This window comes from Hemitrygon akajei, chromosome 15 (genome assembly GCF_048418815.1).
Source record: "Hemitrygon akajei chromosome 15, sHemAka1.3, whole genome shotgun sequence".
In the NCBI taxonomy this organism is placed as follows: Eukaryota; Metazoa; Chordata; class Chondrichthyes; order Myliobatiformes; family Dasyatidae; genus Hemitrygon; species Hemitrygon akajei.
In genome coordinates this window covers 58,466,013-58,491,103 of record NC_133138.1, presented here as the reverse complement: position 1 = coordinate 58,491,103, position 25,091 = coordinate 58,466,013, and the positions used below count along the sequence as shown (strand labels likewise).

Sequence of the window (25,091 nt, the reverse complement as noted above, 5' to 3'; positions counted from 1 at the left end):
GAAGAATGAGAAAGGACCTCATGATGGATTTCAAATAATTAAATATATTTGAGATTTTCGATTTTAAATATTTTTAAAAAGATGTTTAAATATTTTCAAGATTCTCACTTTTAACATTTAAGAAAAACTTGGACAGGTACATGGATGAGAGGTGTATGGATGGATATGGTCCAGGTGCAGGTCAGTGGGACTAGGCAGAGAAATGGTTCAGCACAGCCAAGAAGGGCCAAAAGGCCTGTTTCTGTGCTGTAATGTTCTATGGTTCTATAGAGAAGGAGATACAGGATTAAGGGAATGAGGGATATGAGGGAAAGAAGGATCTGGCTACTGAATATGGGGAGCGGTCAGCTATGATCACACTGGACACTGGAGTAAGTTCCAGGGTCTGAATATCCTGCTTCTGCTTCCAGTTCTAATTTTTCTGTCTTTTGAAATCATTCTTTATATGTTCTCATTCAACAGTCAATCATCACATTCTCTGTCTGTTCTTGTTGATTGAGACAGATATGCCGTGCTGCCCAGCAATCATTTAAAGCAGTTTACAATGACCAATCTTTGGACCATGGTAGGAAACTGGAGCACCTCGGGGAATCCATGTGTGTGGTCACGGGAGAACATCCAAACTCCGTATAGGGCAGTGGTGGGAATTGAACCCGGGTTGTCTGCACTGTCAGGCATTGTGCTGACCAGTACACTACCGTGCCACCCTATTGCACTGCACCGTCTCTTGAGCCAGTTCTACTCTGGCAGTTTCTCATTGTTCTCATTCTTTTTACCTTGCCCTTTTCATACTCACTGTGTCCTCTGTATAAATGTGTATCTTCATTTTGTTTATATGAATCTCAAGGGTTGTTGCAGCCATACTCAGTTTGCTTGTATCATGCTGATGATCCCTGGCCTGACAGTAGAATGTTAATGTCTTTTCTCATACAAACATCCAGAATTAATTTGTCCTTGTATGCCTTTAGCTAGTTTTGTTCTAAATGCCATTTTTGGGCTTTTTTTGAGTTTATGTCTAAACAATTGATATGTTTCCATGATAGAGCCTGCTTAACCTGGAGAGTTCTTGTGGCATTTCATAATTTCAGATTTCAAGCACCTGAGGTATTTTATTTTAATGTGTGAGTATATTTTTCCCCAAGGTCATTTTATGGTTTGACTGGGCAGCATTCTGGATTTAGAGATAAAATTGAAAGGACCCAAAGGGGCAATTGAAATACTCTCTCCACTACTTGGTAACCTCATAGCCCTTATTTATTCTGCACCCTTCCACTTTTAACCACGTGTCCTGACTTCTGTCACTGGTACTCTTGTCTTCTGCTACCTGGACTCCAAATTCTGTAATTCCCTTCTTATCCACTTTTTAATGGAATGTGCCACACTGGTTTTAATATTTTTTGTACTTAATCATGTTTGAGTTACTAGACCACCACAATTGAATGTCTTGCAAACATGTATCTGGCTAGCAATGGGAAAATGCAGTACATCCCTAGTAATTTAAGCAGCTTGATGCATGTACTTGATACTATGTATTTGAGGTTGCCAACCTTTTTTTTGGTCGATGTTATACTTTGAGTACGTAGCCAATCTACAGTATTATATATAGCATCATCACCATGGGAATCTAATGGTTAGGCTGAAAGAAACAAATTCCACTGGGCTAATAAATCACAGCAACAAAGCATGTGTATTGGAAGAAAAAAATCAGAGCTAAATTAAGCAATGCATTAGTAATCTCAGAAAACATAGCGGTTCTGTCCTGCCCAGTTTTAATTAAATAATAATACACTAAAGTTAATATCACATTCTAAAATCAAAGCAGTTAATAAGGTAATTCATATTCCCATTTGAGGGGAAATTAAGTGGTTGCAATACTGGCTGAAAAAGCAAATGTATCTGTGAAGTAGTAAGAAGTGACAGACGGGGCATAATTGAAGCCATAATGATTGAACTATGAAGAAGAAGAAAGTAAAATCATAATCAGGTTTATTATTCCTGACATACAGTATGTCATGAAATGTGTTGTTTTTAAAGCAGCAGCACAGTGTAAGACATAAAAATTACTATAAATTATAAAATAATTAAATAGTGCAAAAGACAATGAGGTAGTCTTCATGGGCTCATGGACTGTTCAGAAATCTGATGGCAGAGGGGAAGAAGCTAATCTTAACACAGTCAAGCTGTTGATGTTCTAGATGATCTCCTGCCAGTCAGAGGAAGACAGAAAGGTATCCTTGAAGGCTAATGACTAAAGAATGAACATGAAAAAGCAGTAATTGCAGGGGACTTTAATTACCATTTTATTAATTGGGATAAAATTAGAAAGTATTAAAATAACTTTTTACTCTATACGTAAAAAAGCCAATAAAGATCTGAACATACTTTCAGGGAATAAAAGTGAGCAGCTAAGAGGGATATCAGGGGACATCATCTTAATTCATCATAATTCAGTTAGATTTAAGAAATCTGTGGAAAAAAATGCTATTTGAAGAAGTTCCCATCTGGGCCAAGGTGAGTTTGATGTCAGAGCAGTGGAAGTCATGGAGTGGAGGAAATAGAATCTATTAGAGAGCAGATAATGACCTGTTTTTGTTCTTGACAAATGGGTAGTGTGAAAGAGAAGAGGATGAGGTAGATATTTTAATGGGGAGAAATTTGAAATATTGGAATAGATTTAACTCTTAATAAAGGAAATAGGTTAATATTGTAATAAAAAGCGAGGAATGAAATGGTGGTTGCTATGATCATTATTTTCTATCCTCTGTGCTTTGAGCATAGAGCCGATATACTGGAAAACTACTAACCTGGTACCATTGCTTAATAGGGAAGAAAAGCATAAATCGAGTATTTGCAGCCTAGTCAGCATTGTATTACTTACAAGCAAATCACTCAAAAAAACTGAGTAAGAGTATTAATCATTATTTAGATAACTTATGGACAGTCATAAATTTGTTGTGACTGACTTTATTGAATTTTTGAGGAAGTAACAAAGGTCGATCAATGAAACAACGTATTTTCATAATTAGCAAAAAGCTTTTTGGAATATACTCCTTTTTTTTAGACAATAAGGTCAATATTTTTTTTAAATCCCCATATGTACAGTAACTAAAAGTGTATATGTATTATGACTGTGAGGACAAAGCAGTAAACATCAGAAGTGGACTTTGATGTGCAGTTGTGGTGAATGGTTTCAATTTGGAGAAGAGGAAACTAATGCAAATAAGGCAGGGAAACGCGCAATAGATATGGGTGTAGTGGGGTTGTAAAGGGGAGTTAATTCTGAGAAGTTCAGAGGAACAGATGGACTCTGTTCTACACATTTAGAAAGCTAGTAGGATAGCAAGATAAGAAATTAAAAGAAAATATTTTTATCGGCTAAGACTTACAACATAAGAGCAGGAGGATTTAATGAATGAATTGAATTGACTATTACTTACATCCTTCATATACATGAGGAGTAAAAACCTTTACGTTAGGTATTTGTCTAAATGTGCAATGTGCAATTTATAGTAATTTATAATAAATAGTATGCACAACAGTGTGCAAGATAGCATGTTCTGGCAGTTGTCAGAATGCAGAACTACAGTACTTAACCACCCACCATGCTGGTTGTAAAGAGCCACTGCATCAAATCAAAGGTCAGCTACAGGGAAACAATGGCTGACCATTAATGGTATGGCAGATAACTTGTGTTGCAGAGCTGTTCTGTTTAAGAATGGTATGCACACAGCAAAAGCATTTTACTGCACAAATCTGATGGAGCAAAGAAATGGCCAGTTGAAGTAAACATTGAGCTGCCTGGACTAACAGATCATGATATTTTCAACAATGGAATATGATTTAAAATGGCAATCTTCTTGGAGGCAGTGGTGGAGGTACCTTGAAGGTACCCAAGGACACCCTTTAAGTTTTTACATTTTTAGTCTGGTGTCACCTATTGCATGTGACTGAAGTTATTCACCCACAACTTGTACAAGACAGAATAAGAAAAAAGTACATGGGCCAATATTTGTGAACAATTTTGAATAATTATCCCATCAACTTTAACACAAAAGCAAACTGCTGGTGATAAAGGTTTAACAATGTATGTTCGATTCAGGACCAAACAAGACAGTGTTGGGGGGAATTAATATTTAGGTTGATTCATGGGATACTGGTTCCTTATTGGTGTCAGGCTTTGAGCTCTTCCATGTCCTCTCCATAGGCTGACGAATCACTGACGGTGATGAGCCCAATCACTGTCGTGTCACGGGCAAACTTGACTTTGTGATTACTCGGATGTTTGGCCGAGCAGTTACTGTGAGCAGGGTGTACTGCAATGGGCTCAGCACACAGCCCCGGGGAGCACCAGGCTTGAGGATGATGGAGAGGGAGGAGCAGTTGTGCATCTTAATTACCAGAGGCCTGTTAGTTAGGAGGCCAAACACCCATTTGCATAATGGTGTATTTGGGATGTGAGATGGTTACAGAAATGCAAAGGGAGGACTTTAAGCATGTGCTCCTCTGTGTTACTGCCATTTATCCAGAGCAGTTCCCCAGTAATGTGTTGGAGCATGGATCACTGGGCCTCTGTGGCACCCTGAAAGCTCCTTTGCACAATGCATACAGAGCCATGATTATTTGAGCTTGGATGATGCAGGCAATAAGTTTCTATTGCAGCTTTTTGATACTCTGTACTTGTTTGTGTTACATGGATACTTCAACATTCGGTGGAATCACAAGTGTAGTAGTACTGTTCAACATATTGTGCCCTGTTGATTCCTCCCTGCTTCATAATGATGAATGCAGGCAGAGTTAACAAAGTACAGCTTGCCAATCAAGTTATTCATCTCAATCCTTTGCAGTGTGAGAGCTAGAATTATAGAATCATATGGTGCGGCAATAGGCTGTTTGGCTCAATTCACCCATCCTGACCAATGAGGACGCTTTGGTGTTAAATCCGTCTTTAGATGCTTGATCTTATATCTCTTAACCTTAGTGTTTCAACTGTTCGACTGGAAACTTCTTAAATGCTGTCTGTGACCCAGCTTTAACCCTCAGCCAGTACATTTCAGGCACTTACCACTTTCTGGGTAAAAGGGTTCCTCACATCTTCTCTGGAACTCTTCTCTCTTGCCCTAAACCCATGCCTTCTAGTCTTACCTATCTCTAATATGATGGAACATTTTCTGCAGTTTATACAATTCCACCATGTCCCCTCTTAACCTCCTCCATTCCAGGGAGAAAAGACCTAGCTTCTCCAGTCTCTTCTCATAACTGAACTGCTCCATCCCAGACAATGTCTTGGTGAATCTCCTCTGCACCCTTTCTAGTCCTATTATATTCTTCCTATATGTTCGTGATCAGAAGTTCACACAGATCTCAGCTGAGGATTTACAAAGATGCTGCTTAAACATCTTACCTCAGTAGTCAATGTCCTGACTAATAGAGGCAAGTATTCTGCATGGTTTCCTAACCACATGATTTACATAAGTTATAATCTTCAATAATCCATGGATTTGTACAAAGCCCAGGAGTATATTCTAGCTTTTTTCATGCTCCCAAAATACATTTCCGCACACTTGTGAGAGTGGGGCAGATCCAGTGTGGCCTTTTGGCCAAGTTTCATTTTAAAACTAGCTCTAACTTTGTAAGCTGGCAGTGAATATAGGGAGCTAGGAGAGAACCCAAAAAGCAGGATCTCAGTTTTACTCCCAGTGCCCAATACTAGAGGGTAGAAATAGAAAGATATGAATGCATGGCTGAGGAGAAAGTGCAGGGGACCAGGATACAAATTCCTGGATCTGTGGGATCTCTTCTAGGTTAGGAGTAGCCAGTGGAAGAAGGTGGATTGCACCTGAGCTGGAGGGAGACAAATATGATGCCTGGCAGAATTGCAACGGCTAGTCAGGAGGGTTTAAACTAGAGTGAAAGGAGGTGGACCTCTAAACGATATGGTGGCCGATGCGAAATCAGGGGATAAAACTGTAATCAATGGGAGCAAATTGGGTTTACACTGCATTTATTTCAATGTAAGACACTTGACAATAGATTAACTCAGGGCATGGATTATCTCAGGGAAATAGGCTATTATAGCCCAGCAGAAACATGGCTGAGGGAAGGGCAAAATAGGTAATTCGTGATCTAGGATATACATGTTACAGATATGACTGAGGTGCAAGTAAGAGAAGAGGAAAATTTGAAATCTTGATGAAAGAGGTCACAGCAAAAATCATTAGCACGGATATTCTTGGGGGAGCAGATTTGTAGAAAGATTGCTGCTAGTTTCTAGTTGTAAGAGGGAAGTATTAGTGGGAGATTTTAGCTTCCCTAATATTGACAAGGCAAACAATAGTTTGAAGTCTGGATGAAGTGGAATTTGTGAAATGTGTCCTCAGAAAGCTTCCTTTATTTATATATATTGGGGATAATTAGAGATGATGCAACACTGAACTTCCTCTTGGGAAGGAAGTAGGACAAGTGGTGAAGTGTCTGTTAGCAAGCACTTCGGGTCCACTGACCATAATTCTATTCATCTTAAGTTCTGAAGTAAGGAGAGCAAATTTTGAAGCCATTTGACGGGATCTTTCAGTGGTTGGTTGGACAAAAATTTTAACAGGGAAAGGAACGTCTCCAAGTGGGAGACCTTTAAAAGCTTAATACCAAGAGTTTAGGGCCTGCATTTTCCTATTAGTTCAAATGTCAAGGCTGGCAGTTCTCAGGAACTTTGGTCTACAAGAGATTTTGAGGCACTGGTTACAAAAATAAGGGGGCACACCCTGCACATAAGAAATTGAAAACTATGAATCTCTTGACGACAAGTAGTATAGGAGTGCACTTATGAGAGAAGTTAGAGCAAAAAGGGGATATGAAAATGATCTAGCAGGCAAAGTGAGAGAAAATCCCAAGAGATTCTACGGGTATATTAAGATTAAAAGGGTGACGGAGAGAGAATAGGTCCCACTAAAGATCAACATAGCCTTCTGTGTGTAGAACCAAAGGAAATGGGAGGGATTTTAAATGAATATTTATTTCTCCTCAGTTCTTATTGTGAAGAAAACAATGGAAGCCAAGGAAATGGAGGAAATTTGTGGTGTTGTCCAGGATTCATAGGAATTCATAGGGAGGAAGTGTTGGAGAGCTTAATGTGCATTAAAATGGAATAATCCCCAGGTTTGACCTAATGCTTTCTTAGACCTTCTGGGAAGCTAAAGAAAAAAATACGAAGAGATTTTTGCTCCATCTTTAGCCACAGGTGAGGTTCTGGAGGACCGGACTGCGGCTAATGTGGTACCATTATTTAAAAAGAGTAGCAAAGACAAGCCATGGAACTACTGGCCAGTGAGCCTGACTTTGGCAGTAAATAAATTGCTGGAGGGGATTCTGAGGGGCTGGATCTACCAGGATTTGGAGGGACAGGGTGTGATATGGAACAGTTAGTATGTCTTTGTGCATGGATAGTCATGTCTGACAAGTCGTAGGAAGCAAAGAGTAACAACCAAGGAGTGTTCCTCAGATTAAAGGTCTGAGGCTACTGGTGTGCTACAGGGGTGTGGTGAACTACATATACCTTTCTGGACACGCCCCCCACTGATTGCTCCTGTGGCTCCTCCCACTGACCGTGGCTCCTCCCACAGACCCCAGTATAAAGGCGATTGGGGCCTGAGCCTTGCCTCTCAGTCTCCAGGATGTAGCATGGTGGTCAATTGCTGCTTGTTCTTTCTTCCAGTCAATAAAAGCCGATATCTCGCCTCACGTCTCAGAGAGTTATTGATGGTACATCAAGGGGTCAGTGCTGGGACCATTGTAGTCTTTCATTTATATAAACAATTTGATATAAATATACAAAGTATGGTTCGTAGCTTTGCAGATGTGGACTGAGGATTGGCATATGAGGTTTTCTATTTTGGGAGATCAAACTAAGGTAGGATTTATACAGTGAATGGTAGTGCTGGGAGGTGTTATCAATCAGAAAGACCTGGGAGTGCAAGTGTATTGTTTGTTGAAAGCAGTGTCACAGGTAGATAGGGTGGTGAAGGCATTTGACATATTGGCTTTCATCTTTCAAGGAAGCGTTCAAGAGTTGTGAATTTATGTTGCAGTGATATAAGATTTGGCGAGACTATGCCAGGAGCATTGTGCACAGTTTTGGTCACCCTGTTATAGAAAACATTAGAAACTTGAAAGAGTACAAGAGAAGATTTACCAGGACGTTGCTTGGATTTAGAGGCCTGAGTTACAAAGAGAGATTATGCAGACTATGACTTTATTTCCTAGAACATAAGAGATTGAAGAGTGACCTGCTAGATGCAGGGGCTCCTAACCAGGTGTCCACAGAACGCTAGGTTAATAGTAGGGGCAATGGCATAAAAAAGGTTGGGAGCCCCTGTGGATCATGAATACCTTAGACAGGGCAAAAGCACATAGTTTTTTCTCCAGGGAGCTGGGATGCTAAAATCAAGAGGTCATAATTTTAAGGAGAACTTATTTTTAATCTGTAAAACATAGTTTTAAGCATCTGCAGAATCTCTTGGGCATAGTTTTAAGATTAGAAATAAGGGATTTGAAAGGCACATTAGGGGTAGCTTTTTCAATGCAAAGGGAGTTGAGCATTTTGAATGAGCTCCTCAAAATAATGGTTGAGGCAGGTTCAATAGCAACATTTAAAAGGCATCTAGATATGTACATGAATAGGACGAGTTTAGAGGGCTATGGGCCAAATGTTGGCAAATGGGACTAGTTCACTGGGCAACATAGTCACATGGATGAATTGGACCAAAGGACTTGTCTCCATGCTATAAGACTCTATGCTTCTAAACCAATGCTTACCTTGCCACTTTTATTACAGATCTGACATTACCTTCGCTGTTCACCTGACAACATTGAATTTGCTTCAACATACACAGGATATAGGAAATTGTGTTCTCCATATCCCAGTTCCCGCTGCCACTGATAATTTAAACAAATCAGGTAGAGATTATATAAGTCACTTTAAATGGCCTGCTAATGTGTTTTCAGTTGCATTCTCCCTTTGTACAGACTTGTGACTTAAGAAATAAGGAATCTTAAATGTTTGAAGTGACTTCATTGTATTTGTCATTATTATGACTTCTTTTTAATACAAGATTGTGGACATGGAGAGCAATCTGACTATCACCAGTGAATCTGAACATAGATCTGTGTTCTCCACAATCCTGGTTGGGCTTGTGTTCGGCATGATTACACTAATAACAATCTTCGGCAATGTGTTGGTGTGCTTAGTGGTGGGGTTGAACCGTCATCTTCAGAGCCATACCAACTGTCTTATTGTGTCCCTGGCGGCAACTGACCTACTGCTGGGTTTGCTGGTCATGCCTTTCTCAACAACCTTAGAGCTGCTTAATTCAGAATGGCCTTTTGGGTCCACCTTCTGTAATATCTACACCAGCTTGGATGTCATGCTGTCCACCGCTTCTATCCTCAATCTGTTTGTGATCAGCCTCGAGCGCTACCTCGCAGTCACCGCCCCTCTGAGGTACATCACAGTCATTACTCCAAAGCGTGTTGTCATCTCACTCGGACTGATATGGAGCATTTCCATCATGTTCTCATTTTTGCCCATCAACATGGGATGGAATACCAAAGATCTGTTAGTGCAAAGCTCAAATGCAACCAATGACTGCCACTTAGAACTGAACACAACCTATGCCATTGTGGATGCATTCATCACCTTTTATATCCCGTTAGTCATCATGAGTTTAACTTATTACAAAATATTCAAAATTGCAAGGAGACAGGCCAGAAGAATCAACAACGCCAGCAAATGTAGAATTCTGAAGGAGCATAAGGCAACAGTAACTCTAGCAGCAGTGATGGGAGTCTTCATTATTTGCTGGTTCCCTTATTTTACAGTGTTTCTCCATGAAGGGATTTCAGGAATTCGAACCGACAAGACCACTTTTGTTGTGGTGCTATGGTTGGGTTATGTGAACTCAGGTCTGAATCCCATAGTGTACGCTGTACTCAACCGGGAATTCCGCATGGCATACCAGAAGCTACTGTTTTGCAGGAAAAGGAATGCACACAAGAAGGGATCACACATCATCTATCGGTCCTGTCAGTCCAGGAATGAACAGTGTCACCAGTTGGTCCAAATCCTGGATGATAACGAGCATAGCTCTGACATTACTAAAGATACTGGCATCAGCAAAGAAGAGTCTGAAAGGTAATACATTCTCTGTCTTTATCTTTGATGGTTTTCTGTGAAGTTTCTTGTGGTGGGACCCTTGAGTCATGGAATAAAACAGTTGCCAGCAAGAGTAAGTCTAGTTATCAGGATGGCTAGTAAAAGCAGGGAACAGAATCATCAGTTAAGCTGCATTTATATCATTGTTTGAGGTTTAACAGTTAAGGCAGACAAACTAAGCATGAAATGTCTCTGAGGACTGGCCATAGTAGAATATGTGGCAGAGAGAAAGACAAGACTATCTTACAGATGGGCAGGAGGGGATATGGACTTTTTGTTGAGGGAGGTAACAGCAGTACTTAGAGATAACGTTTTTGGGGAAATCATACAGTGAGTCCAAATGGGTAAAACTTCACAATAATAATCAGAGAGTTACCTTATTATAGACCCCCACAGTAGTAAGCGGGAACTTAAAGAGCAGATATGCAGAGAAATTTTTGTAAGAAAAATAGGAAAAGTATAAGACAGGCCCACAGTTAAGTTACTAAACTTGAGCAGAACTAACTTTGGGGGCATTAGACAGGACCAAGCAGATTGTGATTGCGTGGACCTGTTTGAAGGGCAAGACACAAATGGCATGGAAGGCTTTTAAGAGTGTGATAGCAAGTGTCCAGGAGCAGCATATTTCTGTTAGGGTAAAGGGTAAACCTGTCAAGTTTAGGGGACCTTCTCTGATGAAAGATATTGAAGTACTGGGCAATAAAAGAAAATGAAGGAAATAGAGATTGGTTTTACTAGGTCATGGGCTAGTGAATCCCTTGCCCATGATAAAATGATTAAGAATACTCTTAGGAGGGTAAGTAAGAGGGCAAATAAAAGTTATGAGATGGATCTGGCAGGTAAGGTGAGGAAAATCCCAAGAATTTCTATAGCTATATTAAGAGTTAAAAAGGTAGCTAGGGAGAGAGTAGATCCCCATAGAGATCAGCAGGACAACTTACATTTGAACTTTCAGAGACAGGTGGAAGTTTTAACAGATATCTCACTTCAGTATGAACATGGTTACTCAAGAGAAAAGGGGTAAAAGTAGAGATTTTCTGGAGACCATTCATATTACTAGGGAGGAAGTATTTGCAGTCTTATAATGCATTTGGGTGGATAAATCCTCGGGCCCTCATTGAATACATCCTCTGACTTTGAGGAAATTGTAAGGCCCCTGTGGAGATGTTTGCTTCATTGTTAGCTATGAGTGAAGTTCCCAAAGTGACTAATGTTGTTCTGTTAAAGGTAGCAAGGATAAGCCAAAGAATGCAGGATCAGTGTGGGGAAGGTACTGGAAAGGGTACCGAGGGACAGGATCAAATGGAATTTGGATGGACAAAATCTGATTAGGAGGAGTCACCATAGCTTTGTGCATGGGAAGCTGTGCTTGATGAAACTTCTGAGTTTCTTTGAAGAAAAAAGTTAAAAGGTAGATGAAGGCACGATAGTGGATATTTGGACATTAGCAAGACCTTCAGCAAAGTCCCAATTGGTCGGCTAGTCCGAAATGTTTGGTCCAATGAAATCCAGGGAGAGCCAGTTAGGTGGATACTAAATTGAGTTGGGGTAGGAAGCAGAGAATGGATGTCGATGACTAGTGGTGTGCCTCAGGGGTTGGCGTTGGGACCCTTGTTATTCATTATTTATATAAATAATTTGGATGCAAATGAGCAAGATTTGATCAACAAGTTTGCAGATGACATGTATTTATGGGTTGTTGTAAACAATGAAGAATGTTATGGTAGATCACAAGAGAATCTTGATTAGTTGGGAAAATGGGCTGAGGAGTGGCAAATGGATTTCAGTACAGATAAGTATGAGGTGATGCATTTTGAAAAGTCATACTATGAATGGTAGGGTGTTAAGAAGTGTAATGGGACAGAGGGTCTTAGGAGTACAAGTGCATACTGCAGTTTCTTGAAAGTGGCAGCACAGGAAGACAAGGTTATAAAAAAAGACATTTTTCACACTCTCCTTCATCATTCAGGGCAATGAGTAAAGGTGTTGTGATTTTATGTTGCAGTTGTAAACGTCTTCAGTAAGGCTGCTCCTGGAGTACTGTGGGGTTTTGGTTGGCATGTTTCAGGAAAACTGTGGGTAAATTGGAAAAGAGTGCAGAAAAGATTTACATGGGTGTTTCCAGGATTAGAGGGCCTGAGATATAGGGGAGGTTGGGTGGGTTATGTCTTTAATCCACGAAATATACAACAATGGGACTGTCCTTACAGAAATGTTTAAAATTGCGGGAGGCATAGATAAGTAGATGGTAATAGTCTTTTCCCTAGCGTAGTGAACACCAACTAGGGGGTATATATTTAGGGTGAAAGGGGAAAGATTTAAAAGGGACTTGAGAAGCAATTTTTTCACACAGTGTGTGGTGAATATGTGGAATAAGCTACCAGAAGTGGTTGAGGTAGGTACAACTGTACCATTTAAGGAGTACTTGGATAGGTATGTGGAAAGTTGGAGCATAGAAGGATATGGGCCAAATGCAAAATATTGGCACTAGCTAGGTGGGCACCATGATTGGTCTGGCTTCATTGAACTGAAGAACTGACCGCCATTAAATTAAAAGTTTACCTTTACATGCATTAATTTTTTACCATGGAACTGAAATATATGTTCTCAAATTGCAGTTTGCAAACACCAGGAAACATTATTTCACAGAAATAAAATGAGTGCATGTGCAAAATTAAAGAGTTAAAACCTTTGAATAGTTTAGAACCCATCAAGTGGAGTTCCTTCAAGATAAATGGGATGTCTGAACAAAACTGGTATCTTCATTCAATTATCTCAACAAAAAATAGGATCAGGCTATATTTAACTGGATCCAAACAATTTGGAAACCATTGGTTTACCTATTGGAGACAAGTTATGGACATAGAAAAAGTCAAATTCACAACTAACAAGAATTCTAAGTCAATAAACTTTACTTTATTGTCACCAAACAATTGATACTAGAGTGTACAATCATCACAGTGATATTTGTTTCTGTGTTTCACATAGAACTAGGGTAGAGATGTCAAAATTACATCTTTGTAATTATTCATTGTTTAAATAAATACACCTCACTGTGTTCCTAACATTTTTTAACTGTATATAATTATGTCCATGGATTTTGAGCCATTTTTATGTGTGGTTTAGTTATTTTATAAAAAGTTTCACACTGCTGAGACAAATAATAATGTTACACCTTAAGTACATGGGTCAAAATCTTACAGAAGTATTTCAAAGTGCAGTTTACTATGCACTAAGGGGTTGTACAGAGCAACTAAAATGAAATATTCTCATTGGTTGAAGGTGAAAAATTAAAGCTCATAGAAGGAATGTAATTAACAAAAGGACCAAGAGTAATATGAAGAATCTTGAAGTGACTGAACCTTCTTGACCAACCTCCCAGGCTGAACCTTATCAGAAGTCTTGCAAAAGTCCACGTAAACAACATCCACTGCATTGCTTTCACTAGCATACCTGGTAACTTCCTCAATACATTCTATAAGATTCGTTATGCAGTCGGCCCTCTTTATCCGCGGGGGATTGGTTCCAGGATCCCCCACGGATACCAAAAAACACGAATGCTCAAGTCCCTTATATAAAATGGTGTAGTATTTGCATATAACCTAGGCACATTCTCCCATATACTTTAAATCATCTCTAGATTACTTATAATACCTAATACAATGTAAATGCTATGTAAATAGTTGTTATACTGTATTGTTCAGGGAATAATGATAAGAAAAAAAAGTCTGTACATGTTTAGTACAGACGCAACCATCATAGCTCTTTTGGGAATGCTGATGCCGTCTCGGCATCAGCCGAATCCGATTCTCCCATGATCTTTAAGTTCTTGAGGCTGTAGCACTTTACATAGCTAGACAGCCATCCCTTACTAGCCTTAAATTCCTTCCTCTCACTCACAACACAAGATGTGAGGCTAACAATGCTCAAACAAATAGTGCTGGAGAGAGAACTTACGGGTTTTCCTGATCTGCGGTTGGTTGAATCCGTGCATGCGGAGCCCGCGGATAAGGAGCGCCGACTGTACATGACCTAGGACATACAAAGCCATGTTGACTATCTCTGATGCCACATAGAATAGTGGTTAGCACAACACTATTACAGATTGGGCATCAGAGTTCAGAGTTCAATTTTGGTGTCCTTCTTAAGAAGTTTGTATGTATATCTGATTGTCTGGATTTCTTCCGGGTGCTCTGGTTTCCTCTTATTATTAAAGTGTTTCTTAAGCAAAAGAGCAACACAAGCTATCCTCTGGTCATCCAGCACCTAACCTGAGGCTAAAACCCTTTTTAAGTATATCTGCTAGGGCCCCTGCAATTTCTGCACTAGCCTCCCACAAGGTCGAAGGAACACATCAGGCCCTGGAGATTTATCCACCCTAATTTGCCTCAAGATAGCAAACACCTCCTCCTCTATAATCTGTATGTGGTTCATGACCTCACTGCTGATTGGCCTCACTTCTACGGAGAGATGCAAACAATCAATTTAAAAACTCTTTCAGTTCCATGCATAGATGACCACTTTGATCTTTCAGAGGCCCAATTTTGTCCCTTGCTATCCGTTTGATCTTAATGTACAGTTTCCACAGAAGCCATTGGGATTCTTCTTCACCTTGTCTGCTAGAGCAAACTCCTGTTTTCTATTAAGCCTCCTGATTTCATCTTTAACTATTCTCTTGCATTTCTTATAATCATCATGTACCTCTTTAATTCCTTGCTGTCTATACCTGTTATGTACCACCTTCTTTATCTTAACCAGGGCCTCAACTAACGTTGCCTAAACCTGTTATCCTTGCCTTTTATCTGATAAGAACACACAAACTCTGTAATCTCAAAATTTGTCTTTTCCACTTTGCAAATACATCTTTGCCAGAAAATAACCTGTGACAATCCACAATTGCTTCATCCCTTCAGATTTCATCAAAATTGGCATTGCTCCAATTTAGAATCTCAAACTGAGGACCAGATCTATCATACCCCATAATTATCTTGAAATTAATGGTATAATGATCAATAGTTGTAAAGTGTTCCCCTACACAAACTTCTGTCATCTGCCCTGATTCATATATAGGACTCTGGTGGACCCCACTTGGAGTACTGTGCTCAGTTCTGGTCGCCTCACTACAGGAAGGACGTGTAAACCATAGAAAGGGTGCAGAGGAGACTTACAAGGATGTTGCCTGGATTGGGGAGCATCCCTTATGAGAATAGGTTGAGTGAACTTGACCTTTTCTCCTTGGAGTGATGGAGGATGAGAAGTGACCTGATAGAGGTGTATAAGATAATGAGAGGTATTGATCGTGTGGATAGTCAGGGGCTTTTTCCCAGAACTGAAATGGTTGCCACAAGAGAACACAGGTTTAAGGTGCTGGGGAGTAGGTACAGAGGAGACGTCAGGGGTAAGTTTTTTACGTAGAGAGTGGTGAATGCATGGAATGGGCTGCTGGCAACAGTGGTGGAGGCGGATATGATAGGGTCTTTTAAGAGACTTTTAGATAAGTACATGGAGCTTAGAAAAATAGAGGGCTATGGGTAAGCCTAGTAATTTCTATGGTAGGGACATGTTGGGCACAACTTTGTGGGCCAAAGGGCCTGTATTGTGCTGTAGGTTTTCTATTTTCTATGTTTCTATTCTCTAATTGGCGATCTGCTATCACACTCTCTCTAGTTAGGATCTCTATGTACTGATTAAGGAAACTTTCCTGAATACAGTTGACAAACTATTCCATTCAACTATTTTACAGTATTGAAGTCCCAGTCAATATGTGGGAAGTTAAAATCACTTATTGTCACACCTTTATGTTTCTTACAACAGTCTGTAATCTCTCCACAAATTTGTTCCTCTAAATCCCATGTGTTGTTGTATGGTCTATAATAAAATCCCACTAATGTGCTCATCCCTTTCTTAATCCTCAGTTCCACCCATATAGCCTCAGTAGACAAGTTCTCCAGTCTGTACTGTCAGAGCACTGCTGTGATATTTTCCCTGACTAGTCATGCCACCCCTCCCTTTTCAATCCCTCCTGCTCTAGCATGTTTAAAACAACAAAATGATGGAAAATTGAGCAGCCAGTCCTGCCCCTCCTGCAACCAGGTGTCACTAATAGCTACAATGTCATAATTACATGTCCTAAACTCATCCATCTTTTCTAAAATACTCCTTGTATTGAAATATACACAGCCCATAACAGTGGGTCGCACCTAGCTCAACCTTTTGATTCCGAACTTTGTATGTAGACTTAACACATCTTTCTCCACAACCACTCCACAATCTGCACTGGCATTCGGGTTCCCAATTTCCTGCAACACTATTTTAAACCCTCGCCTACTCTCAAACTATTCTCAGAATAAGTTCTGAATAGGGACAGGAGCTCTGGGAATGTCTGCAGATAGTCAAATCCTGAAAACTAATACTTTGTAAATGATAATGATCATGTATTTGAAGTAAAATTTGGTACTTCCAGAAGTGATTTAATAGGAAGCAAAGGAAAATAGCTGACATGAAATTTTAAGTTTGTTTTCCTCATCACAACTGCTTAATTCTTCTGTAAATCATAGTAATAATGAGTGTTAGAATCATAGTAATAATGAGTGTTAGAATCATAGTAATAATGAATGTTAGAATCAGAATCAGGATTATTGTTACTGACGTAAGTCGTAAAATTTGTTGTTTTGTGGTTGCAGTGCAGGCATAAAATATTATAAGTTACATTAAAAATAAATCAACAAAATAGTGGTAGAGAAATAGTGAGGTGTTCATGGGGCCATCGATCATTTAGAAGTCTAATGACAGAGGGGAAGAAACTGTTCCTAAAACATTGAGTTTGGATCTTTAGGCTCTTGTACCTCCTCCCTGATGGTAGTAATGAGATGGTGAGAGTTTTTAAGGATAGATGCCATTTTCTTGAGGCATTGCCTTTTGAAGGTGCCCTCGATATTGGGGGAGGCTTGAGCCAATGATGGAAGTGGAGAGTCATCAACCCAATGAAGCCTCTTATGACCCTGTGCATTGGCGTCTCCACACCAGGTGGTGATCAACTAGTCAGAATGCTCTCCATAGTACATCTGCAGAAATTTGCTAGAGTTTCTGGTGACCTACCAAATCTCCACAAACTCAATATGCTGGGTTCAGGATAGATCATCCGAAATTTTGACTCCTTGCTCTCCTTTTCTACTGCTGTCCCCTAAATGATAATTGATGTGTGCTGTTCTGTCTTCCCCTTCCTGAAGTCTACAATTAAATCCTTGATCTTATTGACATTGAGTACAAGGTTATTGTTGTGACTCCATACGAGCAGCCAATCTATTTCAGTCCTGAACAACACCCTGTCACCATCTGAGTTTCTGCCAATAACTGTGGTATCATCAGTGAATTTATACAACCTTATAGTCAATATTAGTAAGACCAAGGATTTGATGTGGACTTAAGGAAGCAGGAGTTGAGGGAACACACACCAGTCCTCATTGAGGGATCAGAAGTGGAAAGGGTGAGCAGTTTTAAGTTCCTGGTGTCAAAATCTCTGAGGATCTATCCTGGACCCAACATGTAGATGCAATTACAAAGAAGGCACAACAGCAGCTATATTTCATTAGGAGTTTGAGAACAATTGGTATGTCAACAAAGACAATGGCAAGTTTCCACAGATGTACCATGCAGAGCACTCTAACTGGTTGCATCACCATCTGGTATGTAGGAGACACTGCACAGGATTGGAAAAGGCTGCAGAAAGTTGTAAACTATGCTGGCTCCATCATGGGCACTAGCCTCCCCACCAGTGAGGGCATCTTCAAAAAGCAATGCCTTAAAATGACGACTCCATCATGAAGGAGCCCACCTCACCCAGGATATGCTTACTTCTCATTGTTACCATCAAGAAGGAGGTACAGAACCCTGAAGACACATACTCAACATTATAGGAACAGCTTCTTCCCCTCCGCCATTAGTTTTGTGAATGGACAATAAACCCATGAACACTACCTCAGTATTTTTTCCTCTCTTTTTGCCCTACTTATTTAATTTTCTTTTTTATATATACTACTTATTTTAATTTATAGTTTTTGTTGTTATGTATTGCAATGTAGTGCTGCCACATAACAACAAATTTCACAACACCTGCCTGTGATATTTAACTTGATTCTACTTGACTTTTGAGCTGTGTTTCATCACAATGTCATGAGTGTAGAGAGAGTAGAGCAATGGGCTAAGCACCCATCCCATCCATGAGTTACACCTGCGTTGATTGTTAGCAAGAAGGAGATACCAATTCCGATCCACACTGACTGTGGTCTCCTGATGGGAAGTCAAGAATCCAGTTACAGAAAGGCTTAGTTACAAAGGCTCAGATTCTGAAGCTGGTTGATTAGTTCTGAGGGGAGATGGTGTTGAACGCCAAACTGTAATCAATAAACAGCAGCTTGACATAGGTTGTCCAGGTGGTCCAAAGCCCAGTAGAGAGCCAGTGAAATCGTATCTACTTCAGACTTTTTGAGGCAGTAGGCAAATTGCAAAGGTAGAGGTCCTTGCTCAGGTGTAATTAATTCTAGCCACCACGAACCTCTCAGTGCATTTCATCACAATAGGTATGAGCACTACTAAGTGATAGTCATTGAGGCAGCTCACCCTGCTCTTCTTGACCATCGGTACGATGAATGCTCTTTTCAGTCAGGTGGTTACTTCTAACTGCAGCAGTGAGAGGCTGAAGATGTCCTTGAACACTCCAGCCAGTCAGCACAGGTTTTCAGTGCCCTGCTGCCAGAACCTGTCATCTTGCAAGAGTTTGCCCTCTTGAATGTTCTGATATCAGCCTCCGGGACAGAGATCATATGTTTGCCAGATATTTTGAGGATCTACAGAGGTGTAATTTCATTCTCCCATTCACATTGTTCATAAAAGGCGTTGAACTCATCAGGGACAAGTCAGTGTGGATTGTAGCATTTTCATTCAGATCTGAAGCTGAGTCCCTGAACATGATTGTATACACAGATTCAAGCAGTCTGTAGTGCTCTTCTTCCTCCTTTGACCAGATCTTCGCAGTCCTCACCACTGGTGCTGTGGTCTTCAGTCTCTGTCTATATGCCAGGAGTCAAAGCATCACTGCCAATTATGCTATGAAGTTTTGCCTGCTAGGAAGTAATGGCATACAGATCCTGACGTACATCTAACTTCACATGAAATTTGCCTTTTCGCTGTCAAAATAGTGTTCTGTAGGTCATAGTTGGACTTCTTGTAGGGTTTGGGATGTCTTGTCTTAAACACCACAGACCTAGCCCTCAGCAGAATGCATATCTCCTGGTTCATCCACAGCTTCTGGTTTGATTATGTTTAGTATGTTCTTGAAGGCACACACTCGTCCACACAGGTATTGAATTTGGTGACGATTGTGACATTTTCATTCAGATCCAAAGGTAAGTCCCTAAATATGGTCCAGTATACTGATTCAAAGCAGTTCTGTAAAGACTCTTCTTGCTCCCTTGACCATATCTTCATGGTGCTCTCCATTGGTAGTGTGGTCTTCAGTTTCTGCCTGTACACCAGGAATAGAAGTACAGTTAGGTGAGTGGACTTGCCAATGTGCGGGTGTGTCCTGGCACGGTAAGCGTTTTTCAGAGTGGTGTAACAGTTACTAAATTATGTTGACTCCTCTGCTTCCAAAGGGACATGTTAGTGGTAGTTTTTCAGACCTCTTTAAGCTGACCTGGTTGAAGTCTCCCTCAATGACTGGGAAGGCATTGGGGTGTGCTGTCTCGTGACTGGGGATTACTTGTATGTTTTTCATTTATTGCAGGAATCATAATCAAATATGCTATACGTATTAATTCTATCACAGACTTCAGCCTCCAAATTTTAAAAAATGCTAAGTAATGCCATTAAAATCAGGGTTTATTATTGCTGTACTTTGAATATTTTTTTCTTTTTTTACTGCTCTAGAAATAAAACACATTAATATATTTCTGGGAAATGAAATGTACTTGCAGGGCAGATCAAGTACATGTGCTATGGATTAGATGCAGGCTTTGTGCTAAATATTAACAAGATACTTAAACTCTGACTTCAGTAGAGTTACTCTTGCTGCAGCATTGACGTTTCCACTTCTAGCTAATGAATCCGTATAGAACAGTCATTCTGCAGTAAATCATAGGAAAATCTGTGCTAACAGATTTGGAAATTATGTCAAGACTGTAAAGCCAGTTTCATTTGGGACTGATAGTAGATATTTTGTTACAGAGCTGGATTTGAAACCCTAAAGGTTGGTAGATACCCACACTATTTTCAGTGGTACATTGGTTCCATATAGTATCAGAGAATGTGTACAATACACAACCTGAAATTCTTACTCTCCGCAAGCTAATGGAAATACATTTGCATGTCTTCAACAGATGCAAAATTAGCTCGGTGAGTGCTTTGAACAAAGCAGAACATGTTCTTTTAAATTACATATTTGCAATTCAGTGTATATTATTACCTTAATTACACTCAATTGTGCTTCCAAAATGTTTCATGTATATAGAATATAGAACAGGACCGTCTGCGCCAACCAAGATGTTAATCTAAATTAATCTCATCTGGCTACATATGGTCCACACCCTTCTTTACCCTGCCAGTTCTTGTTTCTGGCCAAATGCTTCTTAGGTTTTGCGATCATATTGATTTGATGGGATTGGACTATAGCACTACTCACCCCACCATAATTAGAGGGAACTAGTGAAGCAAATATGTAGGGAAATAACTATAGAAATAATAGGTTTGTAATAGTAGGCAATTTTAACTTCCCTAATATTGACTGGGAGGAAGCAGAATTTGCTAAGTATGTCTTGGAAAGTTTTCTGAAGAAATATGTACTGTAGCCGTTTGTAATAGCGTTTGTCTGGTTGCCCCCTCAGCACTGTACAACCTTACAGGGAAATGAGACGGGAATATCTGCAAGTTAAAATTCTAAATTGGAACAAAGCCATTTTTGATTGCATTAGGCAGCAAAATGCAAGGGTTGATTGGAAATGACTGGTAAAGGGATGCGTAGCAAATGGAAGGCATTTGTAACTGAAATAGGTTGTGTTCTCATTAGAGTAAAGGGCAATGCTGGCAGGATTAGGGAAGTCTAGCTGATGGAGGGGTTTTGAGGCCCTGTTCAGGTGAAAAAAGAGGCATATGAAAATGATAAACAGCTGGGTAGAAGCAAATCCTTGGAGGAGTACAAGGGAGGTATGAGTACATTTATGAGGAAATCATGAGGAGAAGAAAGAAAAAATGAGATATCCTTAGCAGATAATCTAAAGAAGAATATTAAGATTTGATGAATACATTAAAAATAAAAGCATAATTAGGGAAAGAACAGGCCCTTTTAAAATCATTTTGGTTGTCTACATGTGGAGTCATGAGAGACAAATAAATACCTCTTTTGTATTTACCATGGAGAAGGTTATGGAAGCTCAGGGATATCAGGGAGTTTGTTTGGATTTACCATGGAGAAGGTTATGAAAGCTCAGGTTTTCAGGGAGTTTGTTTGTATTTATCATGGAGAAGGTCATAGAAGCTCAGAAATATCATGGAAGAGAATGAGGATATCCTGAAACAACAATATTCTGATAGAGATGTTGGCAGCCTTGAGATGCATGAAGGTAAATAAATTATTGAGACCTAAGTGTATTCTAGGAAGCAAGGGAAGAAACTGTTGGGATCTTGGCAGAGATTTTTATATGCTCCTAACTGTGGATGAGGTACTGAACAAAGTGGTAAATTATACCTTTATTTTAGAAGGCTGTAAGAACAAGCTGCTGGTCTACAGGCAAGTGAGCCTAACGTTAGTTAGGTGGGGGGGGGGGGGTAAAGTTACTGGAGAGGATTCTGAGAGACAGGATGTATCTACATTTGGAAGAGGCTGCACGGACTCTATACATGGGAAATAGTCTCAAAAAATTAAAAATAATTTATGAATAGGATACCAAGAGAACTGAAGAGGTCATGATAAAATACATTGTCCCCAGCTGTTTGCCATATAGCAATTTTGGTAGTAAGTGTGTTGATGCCAGCAAAGTTAGGAGATGGGTCACAGAACAGAAGAGCACAGAAAAAGGCCCTTCTGTGCCAAGTAAAACTACACATTTGCCTGCATTGTCTCTATTCCTTAGCCCTTACTTGTTGATGTGCCTGTCTAACTGCCAGTTAAATGTTGCTATTATATCTACTTCTACCATTACCCTAGCAGCACATTCTGGGCACTTACTTAGGCAAAAAACTCTCCACACAAATCTGCTTTGAAACGCCTCCCTCTCATCTTAAATCTTATTCCACTATTATATGATACTTCTATTCTGGGAAAAAGATTTTATTACCTAGTTCATGCTTTTCATGATTTTATATACTTCATTTAGATCACCCCTCAATCTCTAATGCTCCAGAGAAAACATCTCAATTTTGTCCAAACTTTCCTTTTAGTTAATATTCTCTAATTCAGACAACATCTGAGTGAACCTCTTCTGCACCCTCTCCAAAGCCTTCCTGTTATGACCACAAATTTATACAACTGCAACATGACTTTCTACTTTTATATTCGGCATCCTGACTGACAAAGCCAATATGCAGTATGCCTTCTTTAACCACCCTATCCCTTGTGTTGCCACTTGTGGCAGCTACAGAATGGCAACCCTCTGTATATCGGTACTCCTAAGGTTTCTGCTATTTTCTCCATAATTTATTTTAAAATATGAACTCCAAAAGTCCAACACCTGTCACATGGCCTCCCCTGACTAAACCATGTCTTTCCAAATGCAAGTAAATCCTGTCCCTAACCATCTTTTCCAGTCATTTCTCTATCAGCAATGAAAGGCTTAGTGGCCTATAATTTTCTGGATTATCTGACTGCCCGTCCTAAACAAAGAAACAACACTGGCCACTCGCCAATCTCCATTCTCCAAAACAAATTCATTCACATATTTCAGCCATACAAATTCATACATATAAAGAAGTTGACACTGCTAGCAAAATAACTAAGTATATTTGTTAAAACATGAAGCACTTCATACAGACTGCATGGAGAGGAGGAGCCTGCTGCATGGACAACAGCTTGCTCTCCATATCGTACTGCCCTGGCTTGTGTATTGACTTTGATGCAGACAGCTAGGACACAACGTCCATGGTTGACCCCTGAAAATGGAGGGCCTTCATCAATGTAACAGAACATTTGTTCATATTTAAAAAATGGAAACAAAAATGATTAGTGAATCTATATTTTTAATAGTGATGTAATGACAGCAAGATAATATTATATGTTAAAAATAACCAAAGGCTTATCCGTAGCTTTTAGCATCATACATGCTATCTCAAATCAATGTCCATAACACCATAACACCGTAAGATATAGAAACAGAAGTAGTCCATTTGGCCCATGTGTCTGCTCTGCCATTCAATCATTGGCTGATCTAATTCTTCCAGTCATCCGCACTCCCCTGACATCACCCCATACCCTATGATGCCCTGGCTAATCAAGAACCTATCTATCTCTGCCTTAAATACACCCAATGACTTGGTCTCCACAGCCACTCATGGCAACAAATTCCAGAGATTTACTACACACTGACTAAGGTAATTTCTCCAAATCTCTACTCTAAATGGACGTCCTTCAATCCTGAAGTCATGCCCTCTTATCCTAGAATCCCCTACCATGGGAAATAACTTTGCTATATCTAATCCGTTCAGGCCTTTTAACATTTGGAATTTTTCTATGAGACTCCCCCCTCATTCTCCTGAACTCCAGGGAATACAGCCCAAGACTGCCAGATGTTCCTCATATGGTAACCCTTGCAATCCTGGAATCATTCTTGTGAATCTTCTCTGAACCATTTCCAAGGTCAGTATATCCTTTCTAAAACGAGGAGCCGAAAACCGCACACGATGCTCCAAATATGTTCTCCTGAGTGCCTTATAGAGCCTCAACATCACATCCCTGCTCTTTTATTCTATACCTCTAGAAATGAAGGCCAACATTGCATTCACCTTCTTCACAACCAACTCAACCTGGAGGTTGACCTATAGGGTATCTTGTACAAGGACCCCCAAGTCCCTTTGCATCTCTGTATTTTGAATTCTCTCCCCATCTAAATAATAGTCTGCCCGTTTATTTCTTCCATCAAAGTGCATGACCATACAGTTTCCAACACTGTATTTCATTTGCCACTTCTTTGCCCATTCCCCTAAGCTATCTAAGTCTCTCTGCAGGCTCTCTGTTTCCTTGACACAACCTGCTCCTCTACCTATCTTTGTATCATTGTCGAATTTAGACACAAATCCATAAATACCGTAGTCCAAATCATTGACATACATCGTAAAAAGCAGTGGTCCCAACACTGACCCCTGTGGAACTCCACTGGTAACCAGTAGCCAGCCAGAATAGGATCCTTTTATTCCTACTCTCTGTTTTCTGCCGACTAGCCAATGCTCAACCTATGCTAGTAACTTCCCTGTAATTCCATGGACTCTTATCTTGACAAGCAGCCTCATGTACAGCACCTTGTCAAAGGCCTTCTGAAAATCCAAGTACACCACGTCTACTGCATCTCCTTTGTTTACCCTGCTTGTAATTTCCTCAAAGTATTGCAGTAGGTTTGTCAAGCAGTATTTTCCTTTCAGGAAGTGATGCTGGCTTTGGCTTATCTTGTCATGTGCCTCCAGGTACTCCATAATCTCATACCTAACAATCGATTCCAACAACTTCCCAACCACTGTTGTCAGGTCAACAGGTCTATAGTTTCCTTTCTGCTGCTTCCCACCCTTCTTAAATAGCAGAGTAACATTTGCAATTTTCCAGTCATCCAGTACAATGCCAGAATCTATTGATTCTTGAAAAATCATTGTTACCGCTTCCGCAATATTTCCAGCTACTTCCTTCAGAACC

At 40.0% G+C, this 25,091-nt stretch overlaps 1 protein-coding gene across 4 annotated transcripts in view; it reads left to right on the top strand.

Moving 5' to 3' along the window:
- Positions 1–25,091, top strand: part of LOC140739601 (histamine H2 receptor-like) — a 31,796-nt gene that overhangs the window by 1,894 nt on the left and 4,811 nt on the right. For 3 of the 4 annotated variants that reach the window (XM_073068005.1, XM_073068006.1, XM_073068004.1), the window contains exon 2: positions 8,828–10,183. In XM_073068005.1, coding sequence (XP_072924106.1) covers positions 9,114–10,183 — 1,070 coding nt within the window. In that variant the 5' untranslated portion in view covers positions 8,828–9,113. The remainder of the gene's footprint in view (positions 1–8,827; positions 10,184–25,091) is intronic. The other variant, XM_073068007.1, reaches the window with a different exon arrangement.